Genomic DNA, 26,547 nt, shown 5'->3' with positions numbered 1-26,547 from the left:
CCCTCCCTTAATCGTTCCTGAATCAGCACAAATCCATTTTTATCGTGAGTATTCTTCAGAACCATCTTTGTGATCATTTTTTTATATTGCAAACTTTCTTGCTAACTCCAAGTTTAACATTTCAATGACCCACATTTCATTTGATTTAGTTTGAAGTAAGGTTATGAAGTTTCAGTAAGACAGGTGTCTTTGGCTGGTGAAAATGTTGAAGAGGTGGATGCACATCATCCTAATCATTATCAGATTCAAACATCCTTTCCTTGTTAATAGGCAGGGGATATTTTTTCTCTCTCTTGCTCTCACTTCTCCAAAAATATTCCTTCTAAGTTAGATTATACCAAGAATTTGCAATTTTAAGAATAAATGGCATAGGTTGAGTTGGACAGGATGCAACATGTCTGAGGACTGCATCATTCTCTAATGTCTGCTTGGCATGTCAAGAAGGGTAATGTTCTTTTCTGAATTCTTTTCTTCCTGCACAAGAATTACAAGTTTCCATATTCAAATCAATAAAATAACTACGTGGAATAGATATTAAAGTTGATTTAATCACACACACATACACTCTCTAACAAAATTTGGTCCTGTGTCAAGTCAGAAGAAATCAATATTTCTAGATGGCAGTGCATTGTTAAATTGTAGTTTATTAAATTATCTCTTGGATTCTAATATTTCTTTTTCTCTTTGCAGCGGGTGGTGTTGGAAAGAGTGCCTTGACCATACAACTCATACAAAACCAGTAAGTACTGATGGTTTAAAAATTTTGTGTAAAACTTTTCTTTTGAAATTCAATTTTAATATCATTTTAGCACTTTCTTACTGCCTATTCAGTGTACAACAACTTTACCTCGAAACATCTTTGTAGGATGGTCTCACTGATATTGTGAGCATGCTTCCTAAAGTAATTTTGTACAATGCATCTGTATTCCTTTGTGGCTTTTTATTTCATTTTATGGTGCCTTTAAACAAATGCAGAGTTAGAGCTCCATCCCAACTAAAACCCAAGAGACTACATATATTTTGTTTTATTATTAACATTAATGTATTATGCCTTCTCGGAGAACAGTATTTCACACACACACTGGGTGTGTGTACTCAGAATGTGCTAGAAGTGCACAGAATATCAACTAAAGTCATAAAATAATATGATTATGAATGCTCATATTTTGTGTACTACCAACTGAACTAATGTTACTTACTTCAAGCTGGATTATCAGAAACCTATACTAGCTACACACAAATGTAGCCTCATACTGTGAAAGACTGGCAAAAGAGTGATGTGAAAAGTATGGATGGCAGATAATCCTAGCACACTGCTATTTGAAGTCAGCAGCACCTACGCAGCCCCCAGCTTGAGCATATTCCTTGGACAACTATTTCATATTATGGGGGTTATTTTTTGTTTTTCTTCTAACTGACTAACTTTCTGTTTTAAAAATGTGACTTATTTCATATAACTGTGTTCAATTTGTTCATTTTAAATAGATTTATGAGATAAAGATTATTTTATTGGTTGGTGTTCAACACTGGCCACCAACCAATTGTGCAGATCTGTGGTGTTCAAGCAGTCAGTTGAACAACTAGATGTGATTCACAGATTCAACACTCTATACATATCTCCATCTGGTACAGGACCACCCTATGTATAACATGTAATGATTTCATTAACATAGCAGAGCACTTATATCTTTGGTGTGTTTGGTTGGACTAGATTAGACGGGAGAGGTAGTAATGTAGCAGTGTTCTGAGCATTTTAAGGGAGTTAACAGTGTAGGGGAAGAGAGTCTTAGAGTTGTAACTTATTGCAGCAATGATTATTTCTACGTCCAGTCTCTTTCATTTTGCTTGCAACTTGTAGTGCTGCAAAAACCCTGTTTTATGTTCTTTGTAATTAGTTTTGTGGGCAGTTACAAACTCTGATGGGATTGACATAAATTTTTAATGGATTGACAATGCGGAAAAATAGAAGACAGAGAACAATTTTATCATTGGTTCTTCCAGCAGTTACAATTTATTGTATACTGTGATTTACATTAGGAAGGGCACCCAGCTGTAGAAACCACGCTAAAGCTGACAGTAGAGTTTGGCATAATCCTCTGGTTTACCAGCTCCTGACAAACCATCCAGCCCATGCCAGCATGAAAAATACACATTAAATGATGATAGGATTTGTGTACAGACATCATTGTACATCTCATGAAAACAAACTCAGAAAAATGACACTCTTCTAATCATAAACTACAAAGCTCATTCTATCACATTCCCTTCAGATACAAGGTCCATATTCTTAGCTATGACTGCAGACGGTAGGCTTATACTTCAGAGGCAGGAAAATTTTCAACTTTGGAATCTCTTCACAAAGTACAAAATTTGTCCTAGAATGCTGTTCTCATCTGAGGAATTGTTACACTTACAGGTGTGTCAGTGTGTGCACAGACATGTATTAGTGTGTATGCACATGCATACACACCATGTAGAGATGAACAGAGTCCACATGATGAGACTTTAACTCTTGAAGTAGGTCTTGCAATAAGTTAACTCACATTAGTTTATACATACATACATACATATGATAGTTATACATGCACATATATTCATTCTCACATGTTATTCATATCTCTGTAGTGGACTTTTTCAGCCACGTTTCCCCTCATCCTTTTTTAATACCAATTTAAGCTTGAACATCAAATAGAGCTGCCTTACCCAATTATCTATATATATATTCTTCACAGTTTAAGGTTTAAAGTTACTATATGTACCATCTCTTACCTTCAGACTGCCAAATGTGAAAGACAAACTTTAAATTCCAATCCAATTATACCAGCTTTTTTGTTGCCTGCAGCCCAAGTAGAATGGAAGTTTCAAACATGTCATTATCTCTTTGCTTGCTTTGTTTCTGTTGTTGTAAGTTTCATTGACAAATATGATTCTTTGTAATTTCAAGAAGAGAACAGGGGGCTAAATTAGAAAATGTTAGTTAAATGCAGTAAATGAAAACAGAAATGTTTCTTTCTTTTATTTGCTTTACTCGTTGAAATGAAATCTATAGCCAAATCAATTTAATTAAAATACCAGAAGATATTTGTGTTCTACAGCATAAAACAAACAAGAGAATATCATTTGTTGCTGCCATTACTACTACTAGTGTTTGAATACAATAATTTGCAGTGCTCCATGAGATAAACAGGAAATGAAAGTCTAATTAATTTGGCTCCATTTTTATCTATTAGAATCTTTGTTAGCTTAGACAACCTCAAGGACAAATCTCAGTAAAGATTGCCTTTTATTCTGCCATTCAGCACTTGCAATAGTAATAAGCTGCCTGTAGCTGTAACTGATTAGTTGTCATCTGTAATACTCTCCACTTCTTGCCTTTTTCTGTTACAGTTTTATCATTTTGAATTATAGGATAATACTGGTCAATAAATTTACAAACAATTCTCTCATGTCAAAGCAATGTTATGTTTTTTTCTCTTTCCTGTGCTATCTCTTTTCTGCACATTATTATTATTGGCAGAAGGTTGTGTAAAATACAATCAGTAGAATACCTGATGTAGTGCCTTGCAGTATTTAGTTAAGTCTCTTTACATTCTGAAACATTTACTTTGTGTTTCATACTTCTGGGACCAATAAAATAGACCTCTGGCAAGTATGAAGACTGTTTAATCATCTATACTCTACAGCAATATTTGTAACCTTGTGATAATGTTATAAAACCTTATTAGAATGGTAGGGATAAGATATCTGAATGTCAGGTTATATGTGTCACATTTTTTTTTTTTAGACTGTCTTTTTTCTGGAACGGTTAAATATGTTCCATTGACCATACTTCTTCCCTCTGAAAAACTTCTTACCTAAATATTGTTTCAACTTGGAGCAGAGTATGAAATGGCATGAACATAGTTTCTCTACATATCCCTGCTTGCAATCATTGCTGTGAGTTCTGCTCATGATTAAAAGATGAACCCATTTTATAACCTACTCTCCATCTACCATTGGATATCACACACACACACACACACACACACACTAAATTGATTTTAGAAAGACCAAGTTGAATGTTTGATGTGGCCTAACAGTTTGAGGGTGTTACTTTTAACTTCATTAAAAATTGGATATAGTTGTATCATTTATCATAGATTTAGTACTTTTTTAACATTGTCAATTAGATGTTTGCAAGTCATGAATTTCAGTTTGGTTTTAAAATACTTCAGTTTTTGTAAACCAAGTGACGTAATTATATCTATACACAAGTACAGGACAATGTAATTGTTAAATACCTTAAACTTGAACTTATTGACATTTCATATGATTTCAAAAGGCACACACACACACACACACATCCCACCTTCAAAAATGTTTCTCATACTAATACATTTCTATGGTTGACAGCAATTTCATCATTACTTGAAGCTATTGATAGTTTATGACCTAGGTAGACAAGGTATACGCTTTGCTTAGAGTGTATAATCATGAATAGCTGTAGATGTGTCTTATCTGTAGTCATGATCTCAGTCTTATCAAGATTAATTTAGAAACCCACTTCTTTTGCATTTGAAGCTAAATGATTAACATAATCTTGAAGACTAGCAATGTCATTATCAATGACAGCAGTATCATCTGCATAATTTTAGAGATTATTTGACCCCTATAGAGAATCCAGCACTGCTTTTTTTCAGTTTTTAAGATAACTGCAGCAAGCACTTTAAGAAAAGAAAACCCACAAAATTTCTTCTTGCGTAACACTTTTCATTACATACACAAATTTTTTTGTGCTAACATCAGTCTAAGTTATGGGAATGTAAACGCCAACATCAGTTGTCAAGCAATGGTGGTAGCACAAACATAGACACAGACATAAATATATACATCTACAGGTGTGGTGTGTGTGTGTGTGTATACACACACACACACACACACACACACACAGACACAACAGAATTCTTTCAGTTTCTCTCTACCAAATCCACTCACAAGGCTTTGGTTGACCTGAGGCTATAATAGAAGACACTTGCCCAAGGTGCCACACAGTGGGACTGAACCTAGGACCATGTAGTTGGGAAGAGTTCTTATTACTTTAATTGGAGCATGACAATCTGGTTTACTACTGTGCAGCTACCACACAACCATGCCTGCACCTATAGAGGAAGATATGTATATTAAAATTTTGTTGTTTGTTCTCACTTGTTCACTCATGCTCATTCAGAGTGGTTTGGGGAAGCTGGTGTCAAAGTGGAACAGTTATTAAATGCCCAGCTAACATCCCTCACTTATTAATACCTATTGCCTTATGAGTACACCAGTCAGAAAAATAAAAAAATATTCACCACTGTTATCTGTAAATTTCAATATGCGTCTGTCAGTATGCACCCATCCAAACATTCAAGAGCCCTAAATTGGCATATCTGCTCAGGACACTACTTCAACAAAATGAAAATTATTGATTTAATGTTAAATTTCTGTTTCTATCACTTATAACAAGTTGTTGCTATAATTCAATCAATGTAATTACAAGTGCATATTGCATAGCATTATCAGGCAGGATGGACAAAACTTTACTTTTAAAGTGTATGCAAAGCTGCACTGTGCAATATGCACCAGTAGTTAGTTACTGAATTGCAACAAGTCATAAGTGGTGGAAACAAATTGAACATTAAATCAATAAGTATTTTGTTTTACATTTTAATTTTAAATATCAGCCCATGGCTTCATCAGAAAAAAGAGAATGCAAGATTTCTGAAGAAATGAGAAGAAAATTGACAAATGATTACTTTTTGTTGAAAAGAAAGAAAAGAAAAAAAAAAAACAGACCAATGTGTTTATATTATGAATCCATCTCTGCTTCTAAAGAATTTAATGTGAAGTGGCTTTGAAATTCAAAACATTTGGTGTATAATGAATTCAAAGGAGCTATACGAAGGCCAAAAATTGAAATTCTCAAGAAACAGCAGTTCAAATACACTTTTTCTCTAAAGTGTAGACAGAACTCAAAGAAATTGTACATGCAAGCTATGTTGTTAGTGAAAAGTTGCTGAACATTCAAATAATTATGCTGAATTTATAAAAGAATGTCTTTTTGGCAGTGACTGAACTTTTATGCTCAGCAGTAAAGTTAAGTATGTTTGACGAGATTAGTTTGTCTTACAGGACAGTAACAAAACAGATTGAAGAAATTGCAGTAGATACACTGTCAGACAAAAAAAGGGAAAACATAAGAGAATTTGATTCTTTTTCACTGGCTATCGACAAAAGCACAGATGTATTTGATGTGATATTGATAAATCATTCAGTATGACCAAAGAATTATTTACTGTTCACATAACAAAATGTAATGAAAACATTTATAAAGAAGTGAAGAAAGCAACAATGAAGTTGAATTTTGCACTTGAAAAGCTCATTAGTGTTGCAGCAGATGGGATCCCAGGAGTGGTTAGGCTTAAAGATACGGTTTTCTATCCAAATTAACTTCCTTGAATTTAATAAACAGTAACTTTGCAACGATTCATAGCATAATTTAAGAAAATTTATAGGCAAAGTCTGTAAAATTTGAAGACGTTAAGAAATGCAGTTGTTTCAACCAGAAATTTTATAAAACCATGAGCACTTAACCATCACCAGTTTAAAGAGTTCTTATTACTTTAATTGGGGCATGACAATCTGGTTTACTACTGTGCAGCTAACTGGCTAAGTAAAGGCAGCTGCTTCAATGGTTTTATAACCACAGAAAAGAGATGTATGCTTTTTTAGAATGAAGTATAAATCTGTTCCCAAGCTGAAGGATAACTACATGTGCAACCTTGCATTTTTCATGATCTCAGTTTTAAATTGCAAAAGCAAACTCAGTTGATTCTTGAGATGTATTCTCATGTCAATGCTTTTGAAACAAAATTTCATATTTGGAGAATTAACTGAAGACTGGTGACTCTTTCCATTTCCCCACATTATCCAATCACAGGGAATTTGGATACAAAGATTTTGTTGTGGAGTTTATTAAATTGATAAAAAAAGAACTTCAAAGCTAGAGAAGGTGATTTCTAACCTTTTTGAAAACCTCTTTAATGCTGATATTGCCAAAGTAGCACAAAAGGAACCTCAAATGAAAATAAACCCTAGAGTGATGAATTTCTGAGACAAAAAGACAAATGATTATTGTAGTTTTATAGAACTCTTTCTGAAGAAAACTATCTCAAAATAGTGTGCTTCACAAGAAGATATGCCTCGATGTTGGGTAGATGTGAACTTATATATATATATATATATATATATATATATATATACATATATGATCAAAAACTAGATCCAACTTGAGAAGTATTCATACTGAAGATAATTTCATAAGTTGCAACATTGCAGAGAAAAATTGTAGAAGAGAAAGGAAGTAGTACAACACTAAGTTTCTCACTAAAATTTGTGGTTAAAATATTTCTGTTTTTGTTGATAACAACTGAATAATAAACGTCATGTTTTTTGCTAGGCAATATTTTAATCATTGTACATGATTTAGCTGGGCTAGTTTCCTTGCTATGTTGCTCAAATTTTTGTACAGCATTTCAGTTGTTATGCTCCACCGAACTTGTCAGATCATGTTCTTTTGTTTGTTTTTTATTTTAGCTGCTTTCCTTTAAACAGGTTACCATTAGGTGACTAAGGAAGATCACATACCTAAACATCTTGGTTTAGAAATGGATTTTTTTTTTTTTTTTTTTTTTTTTTTTTTTTTTTCTTGAAAAAGAGATAAAAAATTTTATAGTCAAATGAATAAATCAGAAACCAATCTTGCATATTTTTACATTGTTATCTTTCAGTTTAAAAGTAACCAATGAAATTATTTAATGATTAGATTGTCAAATGTGCACCTATTATTTTTTTTAAATAGTTTCAGAAAAATTTTGATTCACAGATTATGAAAATAGTCGATTATTTCTTCTATGCATGGATCATATAGATATTCATACTTATTGCACTAATTTTTCAAGTATTTATTTTTTCTTTTAATTATTCTGTGATGTATCGCAGCAGCAGTGTGTGCTAATCACGCTGTCTCTTTGTGTCATTGTCTGGCTGCAGGTGGTAAAAGTCTATATAGTGCCTTGTTTGGTATATGGTCAGCATAAGAGATGTTAAAGGCCTTAAGCAGAAGTCAAGTATATATGCCATCAAATGATTGTTGTTGGGCCACTGTAAGAGACAAGTTTTCAGAGCTGTGGCACAGAACAAATTAAATGTAGCATGAAATGGACATAGTTTCAAGTCATATGGCAGTTGTGATGCTTTCCAAATTTTCCACACCTATTCAAATGCTGAGTGTTATTGTATTACAAATGTTAACATCTGTGCTGGTAGAATAAATACAAGAAATCAGCAAGTGACTCAGTGGGCTCTGATGTAAGTGTAAGATCAAACACACCAGCATTCTCACCAATGATTTTGGGCTTTCCAGTTGGTTGACTCCAGATTTGTCGAGGAGAATTTGCACTTGTCTCACTTATGATAGCAAATGTTCATTGTCATCTGTGAAGTTGAGGTCAATGAGATACAATGCCTGATGACCTGAACCTTGACAGCGGTGGAGAGTTATACCTTGTTCAGATACCATAGCATGCAGTTGTACATAGTCTGGAATTATATAATGTAAAGGAAAGGAGCTATGGTGTCTCCATCAGGGGTGCACATGAAACTTTTGCAGTCTGCATATACTTCATTTGTTATGTCATAGGCGAAGAGAATCTGAAACATTCAATCTTGGTGGAAAGTCAAAAGCTTTGAAATCCACAAACATGACGCACTATATGGATCTTTACAGCCCAGCAGCCAGACAACCAAGCGAAGATAACTAAAATTTGCAGGCCACTGTTTTTGTCAAACAGATCAACCTGTCATTGTGCTTTTTTTTTTCCCTCTAACCTTGTGAGAACATTCAAGCCTGGTGGTCAGAACATGGAACCGTACACTGTCTTAGAGTTGGCACGTGCAGTGTCATCTCATACAGCCTGGAAGTAAGTTTGCTCTCGAGTTGGAGCCGACATTCATAAGTGATATGGTGAGACTTAAAGAAGAAGAATCACACTGTCATCAGTAATATTATACCAAGACTTCGATTATTTAATTATAGAAAAAACTCCTCCCCCCCTCAAAAAATAAAGGAAAGCGACTTTCCCCACTTGTAAAGCAGATGCTTGTGCAAATCATTTTCTTTAATGAAAATGGCTGATATAATATAACAAAAAATTACCTTAAATTTTTTAATAATGTGGCCTGCCTTATGATGAGCTATATCTCATGTGGTTCACTGCTTGTAAAAGATTGCCCATGCTTGATGTAGAAGTTCTGTCTTTGGCTCAAAGTAATTATATATAATTGGTAAAAATAGCATGCACTGTAGTACGGTTGTGATTCTTGTTGAAGACAAACCTACTTATTCCAGTTTAGATTTAACCTATGACACCCTAAGTTTTCATTGGCCTACTTAAGCCATGGGTACTTTCCATATGTAATTCACACCAATATGTTACTTATAATAATACATCATCCATTCTGATACTTACTCATTCCAGCTTAGCCATCTCTCCTGCATTCATCAACCAGTGAGTCTTCCTGAACCACTTTCTGAATTTACATTTGAAAATTTGGGGGAAAGTGTTGAAAGAAGAAAAACGAGTTTTCACTTTCTTATATTATAATCTTGATATTTTTCTAGAAGAAAATGATAGTTTGTTGAAGCAGTAGTAAACCATCCAGCTTTGCAGTACTTAATTTCATCCTTTTAAATTATGTCTTCTAATCTATGTGGGGTCAGCTTTTTAGTTTGCCCTGTCGGAGATGATGAGGTAACTGAAAACCTATAGGATAGCCCTTTGTTGACTTAAATGTGTGGCTCTCAATAACAAGCAGAACAATCTCATTTAAAATGGATATAAAACCATAACTATAAACTTATAAGTGGAATATAAACTTATAAGTGAAGGGAGATAGTAGTTATATTTGTTAATTTTTTTTTTTTTTTAATTAATTTTAAGAAAAGGATCCTTATAGAAAGTAGGAAGGCTTGTGCTGCTTGCAAAACGACAACAGTCATAAGACTTCAGTTGTAGATATTTCAAAGATATGAACTTTTAAAATATTTCTGTCTTAAACTATGAAGCATATTACAGAGTAGAGAAGACCTAGGCCACATTTAGTTTTGTTCCTCTCAGTTTCAATCTCACTGAGATTTATTTTTCTTTCCATTCTCTAGTAAGTTAGTAGAAATACATACCAGGAGTATATTAGTTGGATTCAATCAATTATAACTAACAACTATTATGTAACAACTAACTTATTAAATAAATTCAAATCTTTTTGTAGATTTAAAAGTTTGTTGTCCTATAGCCTGACTGACTTCATTATAATTCCTTATATATTGTGGTTAGAGACAGCTGAAGTATTACAATTTATTGTAGTTAATATATTTCTATAGACACTGTTTCACTACATTATTTTCTTGTTTTTGGGGCTGTGAATTTATTATTATACTAATGTGCAAGCAATTCTATGAGCTATCATTATAGCTTTTAAATTAATATCATCACATTGCTATTATGAGAGTTTTGATATATGTAACATAGCTATATCTGTTCAAATTATCATTTCAGCTGTTTTAATATGTAATATATAACACACACATGATTTATATCACTTAGGAGTGCCACTTTTGAAATGCAGGGCATAATTATGTGGTCATACTTACTATAGATTACTCTCTAGATATTACAACATTATTCAACCCATGCCAGCATGGAAAAACAGATGTTAAATGATGATGATTTCTTTTATACAATTTAAATGTATAGTAGTCACTTTTATTTACATGGTTTCCATAGGGGTTTTCACTTGGCCAGGAGCTTTTATCTATAGCTGGACACTCTTTTGAGAGTATTACCTATAATTCAATTTGCATATAGGTAGAGCAACATTCATATAGCAACTAACTATTGTAGTTGCTTATTAAATAAATCCAAACCTGTTTGTAACTTTTAAGCTTGTTGTGATTGATTAAAAGATATAAGCACACACTTCCTTCAGATTTGTAAAAGAGGGCTCAGATTTTCTGAATAGATTCTTCATTGTGGCTATCTACCAACTTGAGAGTGTTGATAATTGTCTCTACCCTCACATATTCTTCACATAATTCATCTGTCAATACCTTGAATACTTCAAGCATTGACTGCTTCACTCATTTGGCTAAGTTATGCAGATTTGTTATAAAAGCTGTCACTTTATGGATTTTTTCATAAAAACCACTGAAGTCTGGTTCCCATTTCTTAAATACATCTGAGATTATTATAAACTGTCTGAGCTTAATGTCTACTGGATAAAAAGACATGAGCAGTCTTTCACTCTTCTTGCTTTTCAGTTCAGTTGTTAGCTTAAAGAAAAACTGAAATTGTTAGGATTTGTATCAATAATGTCTAAGAACCATGGATCTGACAATTCACATGCAACCAAAATTATTTCCATGGTGCCGTAAGGTACTTTTTCTCACCTTGATTCTGAAAACAATTTTTTAGGACTTCCTAGCTCTTAAGTATTTTGTCAATAAAAAGCAAAAGAGACAGCCTCCTAATCACAAAAATGTACAACAAATTATAATTAACATCCATGAGCTCATAAAATTTCTTTAACTGCAACTATTCTTTTAGCTGAGATGCTTGTACACTTTACGCTCACTATTATCAACATCAAATTCCAGTTTTCCTGCACCATTGCATTGTGATAGTGTGAAGTAGACCATTTGCAGGAATAATGTTCTTTTGAACCATTTTCAGTTTTTGATAAATACTGTCATCTTTTCTATGGTTTATACATGCATTGTCAGCAATGTATACTGATGCTTTATTCAGGTCCAGACTTGACATCTGTGGTTAAGTTAACAGCTGATTTGTTATTTTCTCTGATTTATTGTTATCCACTGTAAAAGTCAAGTAACACATGTTGCACTAACTTCTCAAAATGAAAGAATCTTAGGAAAGTATTAGTACAAACTTTGTTGCAGTTTTATTTGAACCATCAGTTGCTACTGAAAAGGGCAAACTATATTCTTTGATATATTCCATGTGCTTTTGTACAGAATAGTGCTAGAATATTTCAGCAAAAAGCTTTTACTTCAGTTTTCACACACATGCTTTTCACTACCTATGAGTCACAGTATATTCCTTTGTCAACTTTTACTCCATAATCAATACTTTTGTATGACTGATGATGCTTCACAGCATCATACACTCTACACAGTTCTGTAGCCAAGATTTTATTGTCTTGAGTTGTTTGAGCTAGGGAGAAAATTTATAAACTACTAGCAAGACAAGTGTTAACTTTATCTTTGGTAGCCTATCATTCAGCTACATTTTTTCTCCACTGCCAATTTTGTACATCACAACAGCAGGGTGCAGAAAAAACATGAAAGCTAGCTTTTCTGCTTTTAGCATAAATGCAAATTCTTTGACTCATTTGTAGCTAACTGTAGTCTTTCTTTTTGGCATTTCTTTAGGGACTTGAAACAGGAGGAAAAAATAAATTAACCAATCTCTTCTGTAGCCTTAGGCAGAATACCTATCTGTATATATATTAGCAATGTATCTTGTGCCCTATGAGCAAGATTTGAATAATTTTTTATAAATGTCCTCTAACATGCCATTATGTTATATAAAGCTATATTTTGATATACAAAAGTTGCAAAATTCTAATATTTGCATCTTTAAAGTTTTTATGAATTTGGATAAGATTCTTGCTGTTTTAAATACACATGAAGTAATTTATAAATTTTTTTAGTCACATCCTAAAAAGGACAAAGTAACATTCAATTTAGTTGTTACCGGATATATAGGACAGAGTATCTTTGTAAGTTATCTCCACATATATTCTTATCATTTCACTTATATGTAATAAAAACCACTTTATTTTCAGCTATATCTTCATATTATTTCAGTTAATTGTAAAATCAATATAATATCAAATAACAGTTTGGGGAATAAAAGGCAGAATCACTTCCAGTAGGATTTGAACTCAGAATGATGAAAAAGGCAACAAAATATTATAATGATCTAAGTGTACCATCATTTGTAGATATAATAATAATAATTCTTTCCATTATAGGTACAAGTCCTGAAATTTTGTGGGGAAGGAAGTAATCAATTACCATAAAACCCATGTAATTTGCGCACCTGTGTAATATACACAGGTGATTTTCAGGATAAAAATTGTTTAAAAAATGCTTCTATTCATGTAAAATTTGCACCCAAAAGTTTTCAGAATTGCCAATATGGCCAGGGGGAAAAGGTTTCCAATTTAGTTGTATTTAGCATTTCACTTAGTTATGATTAGATTTTATTAAATTTTCATTAAATAGAAATAATTTCTGTTTAACAAGTATCACATTAAAAGCCGTTAAATTACAAAGTCGTTTATTCTGATATTAAATGAGTCTACTTCTGGTACAAATGTTTACATTTTGTATGTCTTTTTGCAACAAAAAAAATTCCTAAAAAGATTCTGGAAACGATCTACTCATGTAATTTACGCACCCTAAAGTTTTTTATTTTTGTGAAAAATATGCATGAATTACATGGGTTTTTTATGGTAGTTTATCAATGCCAAAATTTTGAAAAGCAGCATCAACCTCAGCAACATTTGAACTCAAGATGTGAAAATGGACAAAATACTATTGAGCTTCTTGTCCAGTGTGTTAACAATTGTACTAGCTCACCAACTAATAATAGTAATGGCTTCAAATTTTGACACTAGGTCAGCAGTTTAGGGGGAAAGAGTATGTCGATTAACTCAGCTCCACTGCTCAACTGGTACTTAATTTAATCGACTCTGGAAGGATGAAAGGTGCAGTTGACGTTGGCGGAATTTGAACTCAGAACGTAAGGATTGATGAACTGTACCACTAAACAGTTCACCCAACATGCTAACAATTTTACCATTTCACCTAATAATAATGATAATAGTTTCTTCTCTAATGACAAAAAAAAGCTATAAATCTTATGAAAGGCTAATGTTGACTTAATCTTTCCAATATTACACTCCAAGAGGATGAAAGACAAATTCAATATTAGATGGATTTGTGCTTTGAAATGTGAAGACATAAATACCACAAGGCATTTTATCTGGCATCATACTGATTCTGCTTAACATTTTTGTTTCTTCAGTGTTAAACATTGATAAAATCTTGCAATTTAAAATCTATTTTCTATATTCTTCTCTTTTTTTATATTTCAGCTTTGTGGAAGAATATGATCCAACAATTGGTAAGTTATCATTTTGTTACATAGTGTCATGTTTAAAAAAAATAAAAAGTACCATATATGCACAAATAAGGTACAAGTTGCTTAGTTTTATTATGTAGTTTTAAATCTTTGTAACCATAAATTAAAAATGTGTGGAGGAGAGAGTATTCCCTCTCAGTGGATGTATGTGATACTTTGTAATCTGAATCAGCATATATTTAAGATAGTTATATATATGACAGTTTTAGTAAGTATTTGAAAGGGAAAAAATAAAGTAATAAAAAAGGGGAATTGTCTAAAGGTCTCTCAAATTTTAAGTGCAGCCATCTTGTCCTGATTTAACTGCATGCATCTTCAGAGCTATATTTAAGTAGGCTACCTAATTACAAAAAAAAACTGGTGGCTGTACATATTTAGGTGAGCTTGTGTATGACAGGTGGGCTGTGTAATACACACACACACACACACACACACACACACACAAAGTTTGAATCTCCTTGTTGTATTCAACCCCAAACCCAGCAACTGTTACATATTCAAATACCCTCAGTTGTCCTTTTGGTTACAGAACCTTATTTATCAATGTGTCACTGGCTTACTGTACTCTTATCAGTCTTTATATTCTCTATACACTATATGTATGTACATACAGCAGTGAAACTCTTAAAGGTCACTTTGTACTGCGTTATAGATCTCTCTGTCTCTATCATGAAAAAAGTTTGTCTATGCATTAGTTCAATAAATAAGAATTGCTTCTCATTTTTTACTCCATCAATTGAATGGTCAATTTTATTTATTTCCAGTAGGAGGGAAATAGTTGTGATCTCTTAGAGCCTGATTTAAGGTAGTCTATTATGAACTTAATGACAAAATACATGAGCTGGTATTTCTGATATTTATGGAAATACATTCTTATCTTCTCAGGGAGAAAGTATCTTCTTCTTATGCTTAATTTCTCAAGGTGACTTCCTTGAAAAAATCCATTTGATGTCAAGAACCCAGATTAACAGTAACACACTAATAGGCACTATTAGAAGATGGAATAATGTAATTTTTCTCTCTATCAGTTTGAGAAATTTGAGGTGAAAGAGGCATTTCAAGTACCATTCTATTTGATAAAGTTGACATTACTAGTTGGCAAATATTCAAAATTATAGCATTGCCAAAGTTTTTGGCATACAAATATTGTTTGACTTGATCAGTGAAATCAGACATGTATTTATTTTCTGTATAAGAATATTAAATTAAACATAAATATTTGCTTTAAATTTCTCAAGAAACAAAGAAAAAATGTTATTCTCTTAAGGTTTCATAAGATGATATATTGTGTAACAGTATTATCAACGTACCTGTTTAAAGTGTTTTATACTGAGATTCTTGCACTGGACTATTTTTCATTTTTATTTCTATCTGGGCTAAATTTTTGGAATCAGATTAAAAAAAACTAATCTTTCCAAGTTTTTCTTTTCGTTGATAATTTTATTGCAGAACATGTAGAAAGTATAGATGTTTTATTGTACTTTAAACAGTTGATGAAAAATAACAAACAAGAACATTTTAAAGATTTAGAAATAAATTGAATGTCCTTAAAATAATTTACATTAGCATCTTTACAGCATTTGAAAAAATATCATTACAATATTTGTTGATGTATTTTTCATTTTATTATGTAAATGATTACTTAATAATTTACTTATACGCCACGTGCGTGTGTGTGTGTGTGAGCAAACTTTTATCAAGGAAAACAATTTCCATCAGATTTAAACTAACATTTTTTGGCAAGATTATTTTTCTGATGTTTCTAATGAAGGCTACTGGCATTAAAATACAACAACAACAAAATTTAATAGGTATTTTATCTGATTATATCCTTCTGTTTTCAGGGATCATATTGTCTGAGAAATCTTTAACTTAATTACCATTAACCAATAAGAAAATTTTTCTTTCATCACTATACAACATTACTGCCAAATCTCCTTTGCAACAAACACCCTGCTGTTTTCAGTATTTTAGGAGACACACCATGAATTAACAAGATGGTCACTGCAAGACCCTATTATTTTGTGCCATAGGACTGTGCTACTAGAATTTACTTTGATGCCAGAAGTAGTTATACAATACATTCCATATTTGTGTGTAAGATCCTTATTCAATGTTGCCTTCTGTGCTAGAGACACATAAAACAAATTTAGTTGACATCTATTGAATTTAAACTTTATATGTAAAATTTTCTTGTAATAACTTTAAAAAGGTAGGCTGTTCAGCAATTAAAAAGAGAAATCTGTAATAACATTTAATACATTTAGCATATTAGTCTTGCAGACTTGGGATAACTAAGTGTATTTTTGTATTTTCCAAGATTGTTTTGGTCTCATTATCAACCCTGTAGTTATGTATGTACCAAAAACTAAAGATTGTTTGTTCTGTATTACAGAAATAATTGCCCTATCCTTATGAAAGGCACAAATATTATAACAATGCATTTTCTCTCCCCTATAAACATGTTTATTGCTTTTTCAGTAATCAATATTATTTTTAGTACCTTATATAAATTGAAAATAATTTATATAAATTTTTATGCCAATGTTTTAAGGCTCACAGAAAAATCCATCTTTTCCACTGGAATATTAGTTTTATGAAGTTAATCTAAAACAGTCTTAATTCACTTGCTTTAAGTTGGAACCTATATGTAATTGCCTAAAATCTAAGAAATAACTGCTAATACTTATTTCAATCATCTTTAAAAAGGAAGCCTTACATAATGTCATGCCTGGACTCACTATGTCTGAAATAAAATATAATGGTTACAACTAGACTGCCTTTGATCATAATCTCTGCTCAGTGTGGGCTGATTATATTTTTAATTTGCATGGCTATAGAGTAATGGTATGATAGATAACTTCCTATCCAAGACAATACTTACTTTTTACTGTTTTCAGTATAAATCATTACCATTAGTTTGATATTTTACAACAATGTCCAGTTTATTAGCTTTGATTATCCTGTTTATATATACTAGAAAGTCCCAAAGAATCATTACATTTTCTCCTTCAGTTACAGCCCCAGGGTGATGTTTATACCACTTGTCAACAGTTTGAATTTTATAATGCCAACATCTTAACCAGTGTAGATATTGGCCACCCTATCATGTCTTGATTTATACTCTACTGGTGCTAAAAGTGCATTCAGAGATAAGTGGTCCACTGTTTCAATTTCCTCATTTCAGAATCGGCACTTCAATCTACTCCATTTTTCATCACATTGGCTTGGTAGTTCTGTATCAATAAGCTTTGAGCTTGAGCTACTAATATGAAACCTTCACCCTCTGCCTTTAGCCCTGAACTTTATATTCTCTGATGGATGTACTTCTGGTCAACATCAGTTCATTTGCTATAGACTCCATATTTGCTGTGCAGGGGTTCCCACCTACCAGCCAATTGTTTGTGCCTTTTTCTTTACCATTAATTTTACTTTCTTTGCTACTACAGTTGCCACACTTCCTTCAGACTGTTTAGCTTGGATATCATAAAATCAATAGCTAATTTTTTACTCTCCTTCAAGATATGAAACTTCTTGTGCCTCTTGTGATTTTCGACCAGTTTAGCATCCAGTTGTTTGTTATTTCAAGATATTTAGCCAGTCCAGTTGTGGTTTTGTAAGAAAGTTCAAACTGGATCAAGCCTCGATCTCCTTGGGTTCTGGGAAGGTAAAGATGATCTACATCTGCCTTTGGGTGGTGCATCTTGTTACAAGTTAGCAGCTTAGGAATTTTTCTGTCAATTTTCTCTATTTCACTGATATTTCCAGTTCAACACAGTTGTATGTAATGACTGGAACAGCTAAGGAATTTATGGCTAAGACCTTGTTGTGTGCATTTAGCTCAGATTTCAGAACTGCGCAGACTCTCTGGCAGAATCATTAGACTTGCATCATTTCTTCTGACTTTTTACATTTTGAGCTCAAATTCTACCAGGTTCAACTTTGTGGTGATGGGATCAACTGACTCCACTGATCAAAATTATTGCTGGCCTTGTGTCTAAATTAGAATTATCACTAAGCTGTTCCTGTATGAAATCTATTGTTAACATCTGCTATTTTTTATATATTTATCAAACAGAGCAATGGCACAAAACTATTTCTGTTACTAAGAGATAGATAGATAGACAGATAGATGGATGGATAGATAGATGTTCTGTCATACCTTTTGAAGAGTGTTTTGTTTTTTTCAAGTGGTAGGGGATATAATTTAGTTAGCCATCTGAAATCATCCTGCTTCTTTTCATTCTCTGAAGCTTTTAGGATAAATAATAATGGTTTCAAATTTTGGTACAAAGCCAGCAATTTTAAGGGAGGGAATAAATTGATTATGTTGACCCCAGTGTTCCGCAGGTACTTAATTTGTCAACACTGAAAAGATGAAAAACAAAGTCAACCTCAGCAGAATTTGAACTCAGAAGAAATACCACTGAGCATTTTGTCTGGCATGTTAACAATTCTGCCAGCTTAATAATGATGATAATAATTCTGGCACAAGGCCAGCAATTTCAGGGGAAGGTGTAAGTTTATTGCATCAGCCCCAGTGCTCAACTGATACTTATTTTGTCAACCCTGAAAGCATGAAATGCAAAGTCAACCTTGGTGGAATTTGAACTCAGCATAATAATAATAATACTTCCTGAAATTTTGGGGAAGGGGCTAGTTGATAACATCAACCTCAGTGCTCAACTGATACTTTTTTATTGACCCTGAAAGGATGAAAAGCGAAAATGAACTCAATGTAAAGACGGACAAAATGCTACTAAGCATTTCGCATGGTATGCCAGCTTTCCACGTAATAATAATAATAATAATAATAATAGTTTCTAATTTTGGCACAAGGCCAGCAACTTCGGGGGTGAGGGTAAGTCAATTACATCAACCCCAATGTTTTACTGGTACTTATTTTATCGACCCCCCCCCCCAGGATGAAAGGCAAAGTTGAACTCAGAACATGAAGTTGAGTGAGATACCACTAAGTATTTTGCCTGGTTTGCTAACAACTCTGCCAGCTCTGCTTTAATAATAATAATAATAATTTCTATCGTTGATTATATCAGCTCAGTATGTGACTGGTGCCTCATTTTATTGACTCACTTTGGTGAGTTCAAATCTCACTAAAGTAATGTAAACTTTAGTGAGATTTGAATTCAGAGCAAAAAGAACCAGTACAAATACCACTATTCATTTTGTCTCACATTCTAGCAGTTCTGCCAATCGACTGCCTAATAAAAATAGTATTGTTATTTTATATCTGTTAAGTAAGTCTGGTGCAGGCCGTTAGAAATAAGTGATACATCAAGAAGACTGATAAAACACATCTGACACAGTGAATATGATTGCAACTTCCTATTTTTCTGTAAAACTAACAGGAGCAAAAGACTTCCCATCTGACCTGTGTTACATCTTTGATTAAAGCAGTAGCAGAGAACATTTTCCAGTGCGCTGAGAACATTTTCGGTAAAGAAGTAATAAAAAAAGTTATCTTACTGAAATTTACTTTGTTGTTGGACAGTCTGACATGAAAACATGAGGCCATTTTAATTGAAATATGAAACCCAATTTCTCTCCAAAGGCATTCAGCCTTGCAAATAAATCAGTTGGACACTTTTTTTTTTCTCTCACTTTAATAAAAACCAATTTTAATTGAAGTATACATTCATTATATGTAGGCAGTGAGCTGGCAGAATCATTAGCATGTGGCACATATGTTAGCACATTTCTTTCATCTCTTTACGTTCTGAGTTCAAATCCTACTGAAATCAACTTTGCCTTTCGACCCTTTAGAGTTGATAAAATATCTGTCAAGTGCTGGTGTTGATGTAATCAACTTGAACTCTGCAATGGACTAGCATCCCATTTAAGGGAATGCTGTTGTCTTGGTCACTTGTACACCATGGAAACTGGCTAACCAGCTTTGAAAAAAGTATTATATATTTATAAAGGTATGAGTTTAGCAGAAATGTTTGCTTATCTGATTAGTATTTAATTTGCAATTCTATTTATCAAATTCAAATACTGCCAGGATGGACTTTACCTTTTATCTCTCTAGGACAGCATTTTTCAATCTTTTTTTATTCTTACCCTCTGAATAAGGCATTAAAAAGTATTATGGCACACCATCAGCTTTTAAAAGTTTTATGAATTATCAAATTGATTAAAATGGGTATGGGTGCATGAATTGTGGTTTGCTGCAAAGGAATATACATGCACTAATGCAGTACATAAAAAAAAGACTAAATTTTTTGGCACTTTCTGAGTCATTGGAAACCTCACATCTCACCCACAGGCCATTGCATTAGTTATTAGCAATAACTCCAGTACTGTCAAAAAAAATTATTTTTTATCTATGATAGCATAAATGCTCCCAATACCTATGGCAAATGTAAAAAAAGGTTTTATCTTTAAATTAAGAAGTCAGTGCATGTTTACATTTTTTCAAGTTCATCTTACATTCAGAATAGTATCTGGGTAGAGCTAATGTTCAGCTTGGGTTTCTGCAATATAGTGGGGATAAATTCTAAAGCAGAATATTTAGATGAAAGGTGTAAGAGATTAAACAAAAGGGGATTGAAGGGAAGAGATGCTTGCATCAATTTTTGAGGAGCAGCAAGAGCCAATATGATAGAGGTGACAGTGTGATTACACAGATGGATGTAAGCTGAGGTCCTTGTCCCTGGTCCCTATTGACATTCTTTATAGTGAGGCTATATTCAAATAATCTTTGAAAAGCATTTCAACTTTGGTATCTTTGCATTTCAGAGGATTCTCATCGAAAGCAGGTTGTTATTGATTCCGAGACTTGCCTGTTGGACATTCTGGACACAGCTGGTCAGGAAGAATACAGGTTGGTTTTAAACGTTGGCTAAATTTCATTGTTAATTTGTTTTTTTCCTTTTCAGAGGACTCCTACAGAAAACAGGTTGTCATAGATGGGGATACTTGTCTGTTGGATATTCTGGACACAGCAGGTCAAGAAGAATACAGGTTGGTTGCTGGGTTAACACACACTCCTGCCCCGACATTCTTTAGCTTTTCAGCACCTAGCAGGCATGGTTGTTTTGTTTTTGTTTTTTCTTTCCCTCCCTCTACACATCATTTCACCTTATTTTAACCACCCTTGTCCTCCTCACCTGTTAGCTTTCATCTGTAAGTTTCTGGAACATTCAGTATTGTTCTTTATATTTTGTTGTTATCTGTAACTTAATTGAAAATAACCCTCACTCCTCTTCTCCTTTTTCACATTCAATCTATAAATCTGTTGTCTTTCACATCTTTGCTTTAACATTCAGTTTAACATCTCTTACTCATGCACACACACACCCCCCCCACACACACACACACACACACACACACATGTACACACTTTGTTCTGTTATGATTTCATGTGTGCAATTTAACACTGAAGATTGTAAAGGTTGATATCTTGCACCTTTTTTTTTCTTGGTTTCATTGCTTTCTTAAAAACACCATTTCAAAATATTGGTTTGCCATTTTACAAAAATAATTGTGTATTTTGGCTTTATACTTTGATATTACTTTTAATAGGTTTTGCTTTGTGTTTTATCATTTTTTTCATTGTCTGTTATATTTTCCTTCTTTTCATCCTTGTCATAGCTTATATATTTTCCTTCTCATTTCCTCAATCCTATCACTTGCTTTTAATTTTGTATTGGTTTCTTGTAATTGACTATGTTACTTTATTTTTTATAAATCTTATTCTGCTATGTCTCTTAGTCAATCCTGCATATAGCACATTTAATCTAAAACGATTCAGGTAGGATTAAAATCTTTCACCTTAATTAGGTCAATGTTTCATTCCATTTCTTTTCAAACATTATTTGAAGATAAAGCAGCTTTTTAAAATCAGCAATCTTAAAAAATTCAAACAAAATTTTTTTTTTTTTTTTCAACTCCATGTTGTTCTGTATTGAATATTGGTATTTATTGATTCAATGATAAAAAATCTTTATTCTTTTTCTTATGACTTAGTGAGGTTTTCATTTTATTTTATTGGGATTTTTTTTTTTTTTTGTTAGATTTTAAAAACACTAACATTTTTACTTTTAATTAAATATGTACTATTATTATCATTGATTTTTTTTTTTTTTACATTTAATTTAAAAACTGAATAAACTTGCAATTTTCAAAACATGTACACGTGCAGGCACACACGATGTGTGTATACATATAAAATGACTGATACACTTGACGTTCAGCAGCCATCTGGTAAAAATAACCAATCAACAAAACAATTGTTTTAATTGAATCTTTGACTGACTAACAGTTGCCAGTTGCATAATGTTTAGATTTTGACTACTTCCTGTTAAGGTAGGAATTTTACCTGTTCTGACTAGGATAAATAGTAATTTTAACACCAGTTCTTTCCAAATAAGTTGATGAAATAATTTTAGTTTTTTAGACATAGATGTGTACATATTTTAATACTACTCTTTTTTTAATGTTTCATCTCCTGACCATATATTTTTTACTTCTTCCCACATGAACCTTGTGTCTTGCTGAAAAAGCAAAACCTGTAATGCTGGGTAATTGGTTAAAGTTAACAGGGAAACTTGTTTTTTATGTTGACAGCATCCTTGACTAAGATTTTGAACTAAAACAGTAATATAAGGAAAGCTAACCAGATAACCATTTCAGAGCTTAAATCAATAGTTTTACTTTAAGTCACTTTATGTTGACACATATCTGAAAGGCTATTGATTTACTCTTTCTTGAAAATATATTCAGCAAACAGTTCTTATGCTTTGTTAAATCCATATGTATAAATCCAAAGGAGCTTTGTTGAATGTATATTTTATAGATTGTGTTGTTTTCTTATTGCATTAAAGAGTCACCTTTGAAATCAGGTTTGGATTTTATTTTGTACCTTCTAAGTTAGTAACTTGTTAGATGCAAGCTGCTAATATTTGAATTGAATTTGGACATAAATGATAATTTTATGTACCTTGGGCAAGTATCTTTTATAGCCCTAGGCTGAATAATCCCTTGTGAGTGAATTTGGCAAACGGAAGCTGTGAAAGCCCGTCATGTATGTGTGTGTATCTTTGTGTTTATGTTAGTTGATCACCACCATTTAACAACTGGTGTTGGTTTGTTTATGCCTCCTTAACATAGCAATTCAGTAAATAGGCTAATACAATAAATACCAGACTTAAAAGTACTAGGGTTTGACTGCTTTGACTAAAGCCCTTCAAGGCAGTGTCCCAGCATGACCACAGTCCAGTGACTGAAGCAAGTGAAGGAAGATATCTGATGGGATATGTTGACATATTAATAGTTGCAGACTTTAAACAATTAATATAATAAAGGCAACATTCACAGCATAATTTAGTTTTAAATTTCTTTCAAAATGGAGATTAATATATAAATGACTTTTTTATGGAAGAGAGCATGTTCTCACTTTTTTGGCATTAAATTGTGCACCAAATCAAGTACTCTGAATAGTGAATAAAATTTAAAATACATTTCAGTGATTAAACAAATTACAATAGGTACCATTAGTTTAATATACTAAGCTATAAGTAGAAAATAAAGCTGTTAAATTACTCAACATAGCCAAGCTACTAACCAAATTATCTCTCAACAAGCTTCTCTTCTTCAACATGGAGAAGTTATATTTAAGATCAAAATCTTAAATTTAGCTGTTATATTAAGTCTGAGCAATTTATTTATAATTCTTTGTCGCTCAAAATTTTGGTTTTTGTGCTTTTTTTATTGCTGTTTTAATATATGAGACTAGTTTTATAAAACTAGTTTCACATAGCAAGTGTTTGCCGGAAACAGCACTGACACAAAACAACTATAAATTAGCTTTTTGGCAATCATTTTCAGTATTATGTGTATTTTTATTTTATTTTTCTGAAGGGCTAGCCATTGAGGTTTAGATAAGAATATTATAGTTGAGTAGCACTTAGCTCTACTTTAGTAAAGCTATGACATAGAAGTATCTGCTCAAATGTTGGATAGTAACCTATAAGTCTAAATGCTGATATGTTTGGCATGTTATTTTAGGATCAAACTTCAACATTTGAATAGATGACCTTGGGCCATCCTAAAATGTACAACTTGATTTTTCTAATACCTACCCACTTGTATTATATCTAATTATAATCTCAATCCAAATTTCATTACATGGAAGGTCAGTTAGTTAATCAACATTCATGTAATATATAAATATAAAAAGTTACTAAAGCTCCAAAGTCTTGATTGTATTGAAAATTAAAATACATAGGCAATCTGCTTGTTAGAAACAAAGTTACAGAATGATTAATCTTTTAGCATTTAAACTGGCTACATCCAGCCCAAATATTCTACCTGTTTTATGGTGAAACTGACCAGATCTGACCTCTCACACCTATTTTACAATGTATTTCTAAAAATAAACAATCAGATCATTGAAATCTCAAAGCTATTTGATTAAATTTATATTACATTTGAGAGAATAATCTGAATGCTACAGGTTTACATGTATTTCTTGCTTTAAAGATGGTAAGGAATTTGTTGAAATTTGTTCCAAATAGAGCAATTGTGTATCTAGAAGCAACATCACTGAGTCATTGTTGTATTAATTGTATCATGTGACAGTAAGTTCTCAGTGAATGGAAACCGTCATGGTTTCAGTTTCCACTTAAACAATTTGTGTTTGTTGAAGGTTTCAATGTTAGAACTTCCTAGCTTTCTTGTAACTAGGTTTTCAAATCATAAGTCTGGGTTTTTTTCCGCCGTTGCCAGTACCGCCTGACTGGCTCCCGTAGGATTTTCGAGCGAGATCGTTGCCAGTGCCCCTGGACTGGCTTGTGCGGGTGGCACATAAAAGACACCATTTCGAGCGTGGCCGTTTTCGTGCGGGTGACACGTAAAAGCACCCACTACACTCTCTGAGTGGTTGGCGTTAGGAAGGGCATCCAGCTGTAGAAACTCTGCCAAATTAGATTGGAGCCTGGTGTTGCCATCCGGTTTCACCAGTCCTCAGTCAAATCGTCCAACCCATGCTAGCATGGAAAGCGGACGTTAAACGATGATGATGATGAAATCTCTTGGATCTTGATTTTTTTTTCTTTTTTAAAATATTTTATTTGTTTATTTATGTAAATAGATTAGCTTAATAGTTTAAGCAAAGCCAAAGCTATTTTAAGAAATATCAAATTATCTTAATTAGCTGCCATGTTGAAATATCAGTTGACAACAATCATTAACATATTTAGTCATTGTTCAGTAACTATTGATGAGTCACAAACCAATTAGTATCTATCATATTATTGTAGCTATAACACATATTTCAGTTGCCATATCATATTAGAAATTCTCTATTAGGCTAAAATTCTTAAACTGGTCACTTTCATGTGATGTCTATCAATCAGTCTTTATATCCTTTATCCTAATTATTCTATTTTTCCCCAATCAATTTACTATCCATCTCTGTAAGCCCTTGCCTTTGCTGATTATGAATCTGCTTCTATCCTGCTTTTTTTTATAACTATTTCTATCTTATCTGCATTACTTTTTTACATAAAAGTCAATTATTGACCCTCTGTTTTCATTTGCTATTTTGTTCCAAGAAAGTTTTGGTTTCTTCTTCAAAACCTTTCTACACACAGTTATCAATCAGTCTACTGCAACAATATTAAATCATTGGTTTCTTCTATTAAACACTTCTAATGTAATATATATTTATATTAGAACAGATTTTTTTTGTTTTTCTTGGAATAGTTTGTAAGAACTATGACATATCCCTTGAATGGGTGCAATACACCAAAGTGTAGCCAAGTAATATATGGTCCCTCCCACCATGGACAAAAAGGAATATGAAAAAAAGTAATTTACAAAAATAAATACTCTATCTCCAAAAGCATTATTATAAAGTGCAGTCATCAAGCAAATCATGCTGTTACATTATGAAGAATATCACAGAAAGCAACCCCATGTTTATATAAGTTGTGTAGCAAAGAAGGAAAACAGTAAAAAAACTGAAGTTAATTTAGAGATCGTTTGTCATTAGCATTAGATACTCAGTAAAGAACATAATGTAGTGGTATGCTATTTTGAGATAAAATATCAGACATTTTAAAAACTACACCCCTACTTTCTTTCATTTGCCAGTTAAAGGTTCAGTCTGCATTGTCAGACATTACATCTCAAGCTTCACAAACATAACTTGCTAACTTACTGATACAAAATCTTACTAATATCTCTCTCTCTCTCTCTCTCTCTCTCTCTCTCTCTCTCT

At 32.6% G+C, this 26,547-nt stretch overlaps 1 protein-coding gene across 3 annotated transcripts in view; it reads left to right on the top strand.

Annotated features, from left to right (window-relative positions):
• LOC106872004 (GTPase HRas) overlaps nucleotides 1–26,547 on the top strand; it is a 154,207-nt gene that overhangs the window by 104,782 nt on the left and 22,878 nt on the right. For 2 of the 3 annotated variants that reach the window (XM_014918807.2, XM_052966560.1), the window contains exons 3-5: nucleotides 691–739; nucleotides 14,257–14,285; nucleotides 21,203–21,287. In XM_014918807.2, the coding sequence (XP_014774293.1) occupies nucleotides 691–739; nucleotides 14,257–14,285; nucleotides 21,203–21,287 (163 nt within the window). Of the gene's footprint in view, nucleotides 1–690; nucleotides 740–14,256; nucleotides 14,286–21,062; nucleotides 21,148–21,202; nucleotides 21,288–26,547 lie in introns of all 3 variants that reach the window. The other variant, XM_014918808.2, reaches the window with a different exon arrangement.

Source organism: Octopus bimaculoides, chromosome 3, assembly GCF_001194135.2.
Source record: "Octopus bimaculoides isolate UCB-OBI-ISO-001 chromosome 3, ASM119413v2, whole genome shotgun sequence".
In the NCBI taxonomy this organism is placed as follows: Eukaryota; Metazoa; Mollusca; class Cephalopoda; order Octopoda; family Octopodidae; genus Octopus; species Octopus bimaculoides.
The sequence above is the reverse complement of the archived record's forward strand: the minus strand, read 5'-3'. Positions and strand labels throughout refer to the sequence as shown.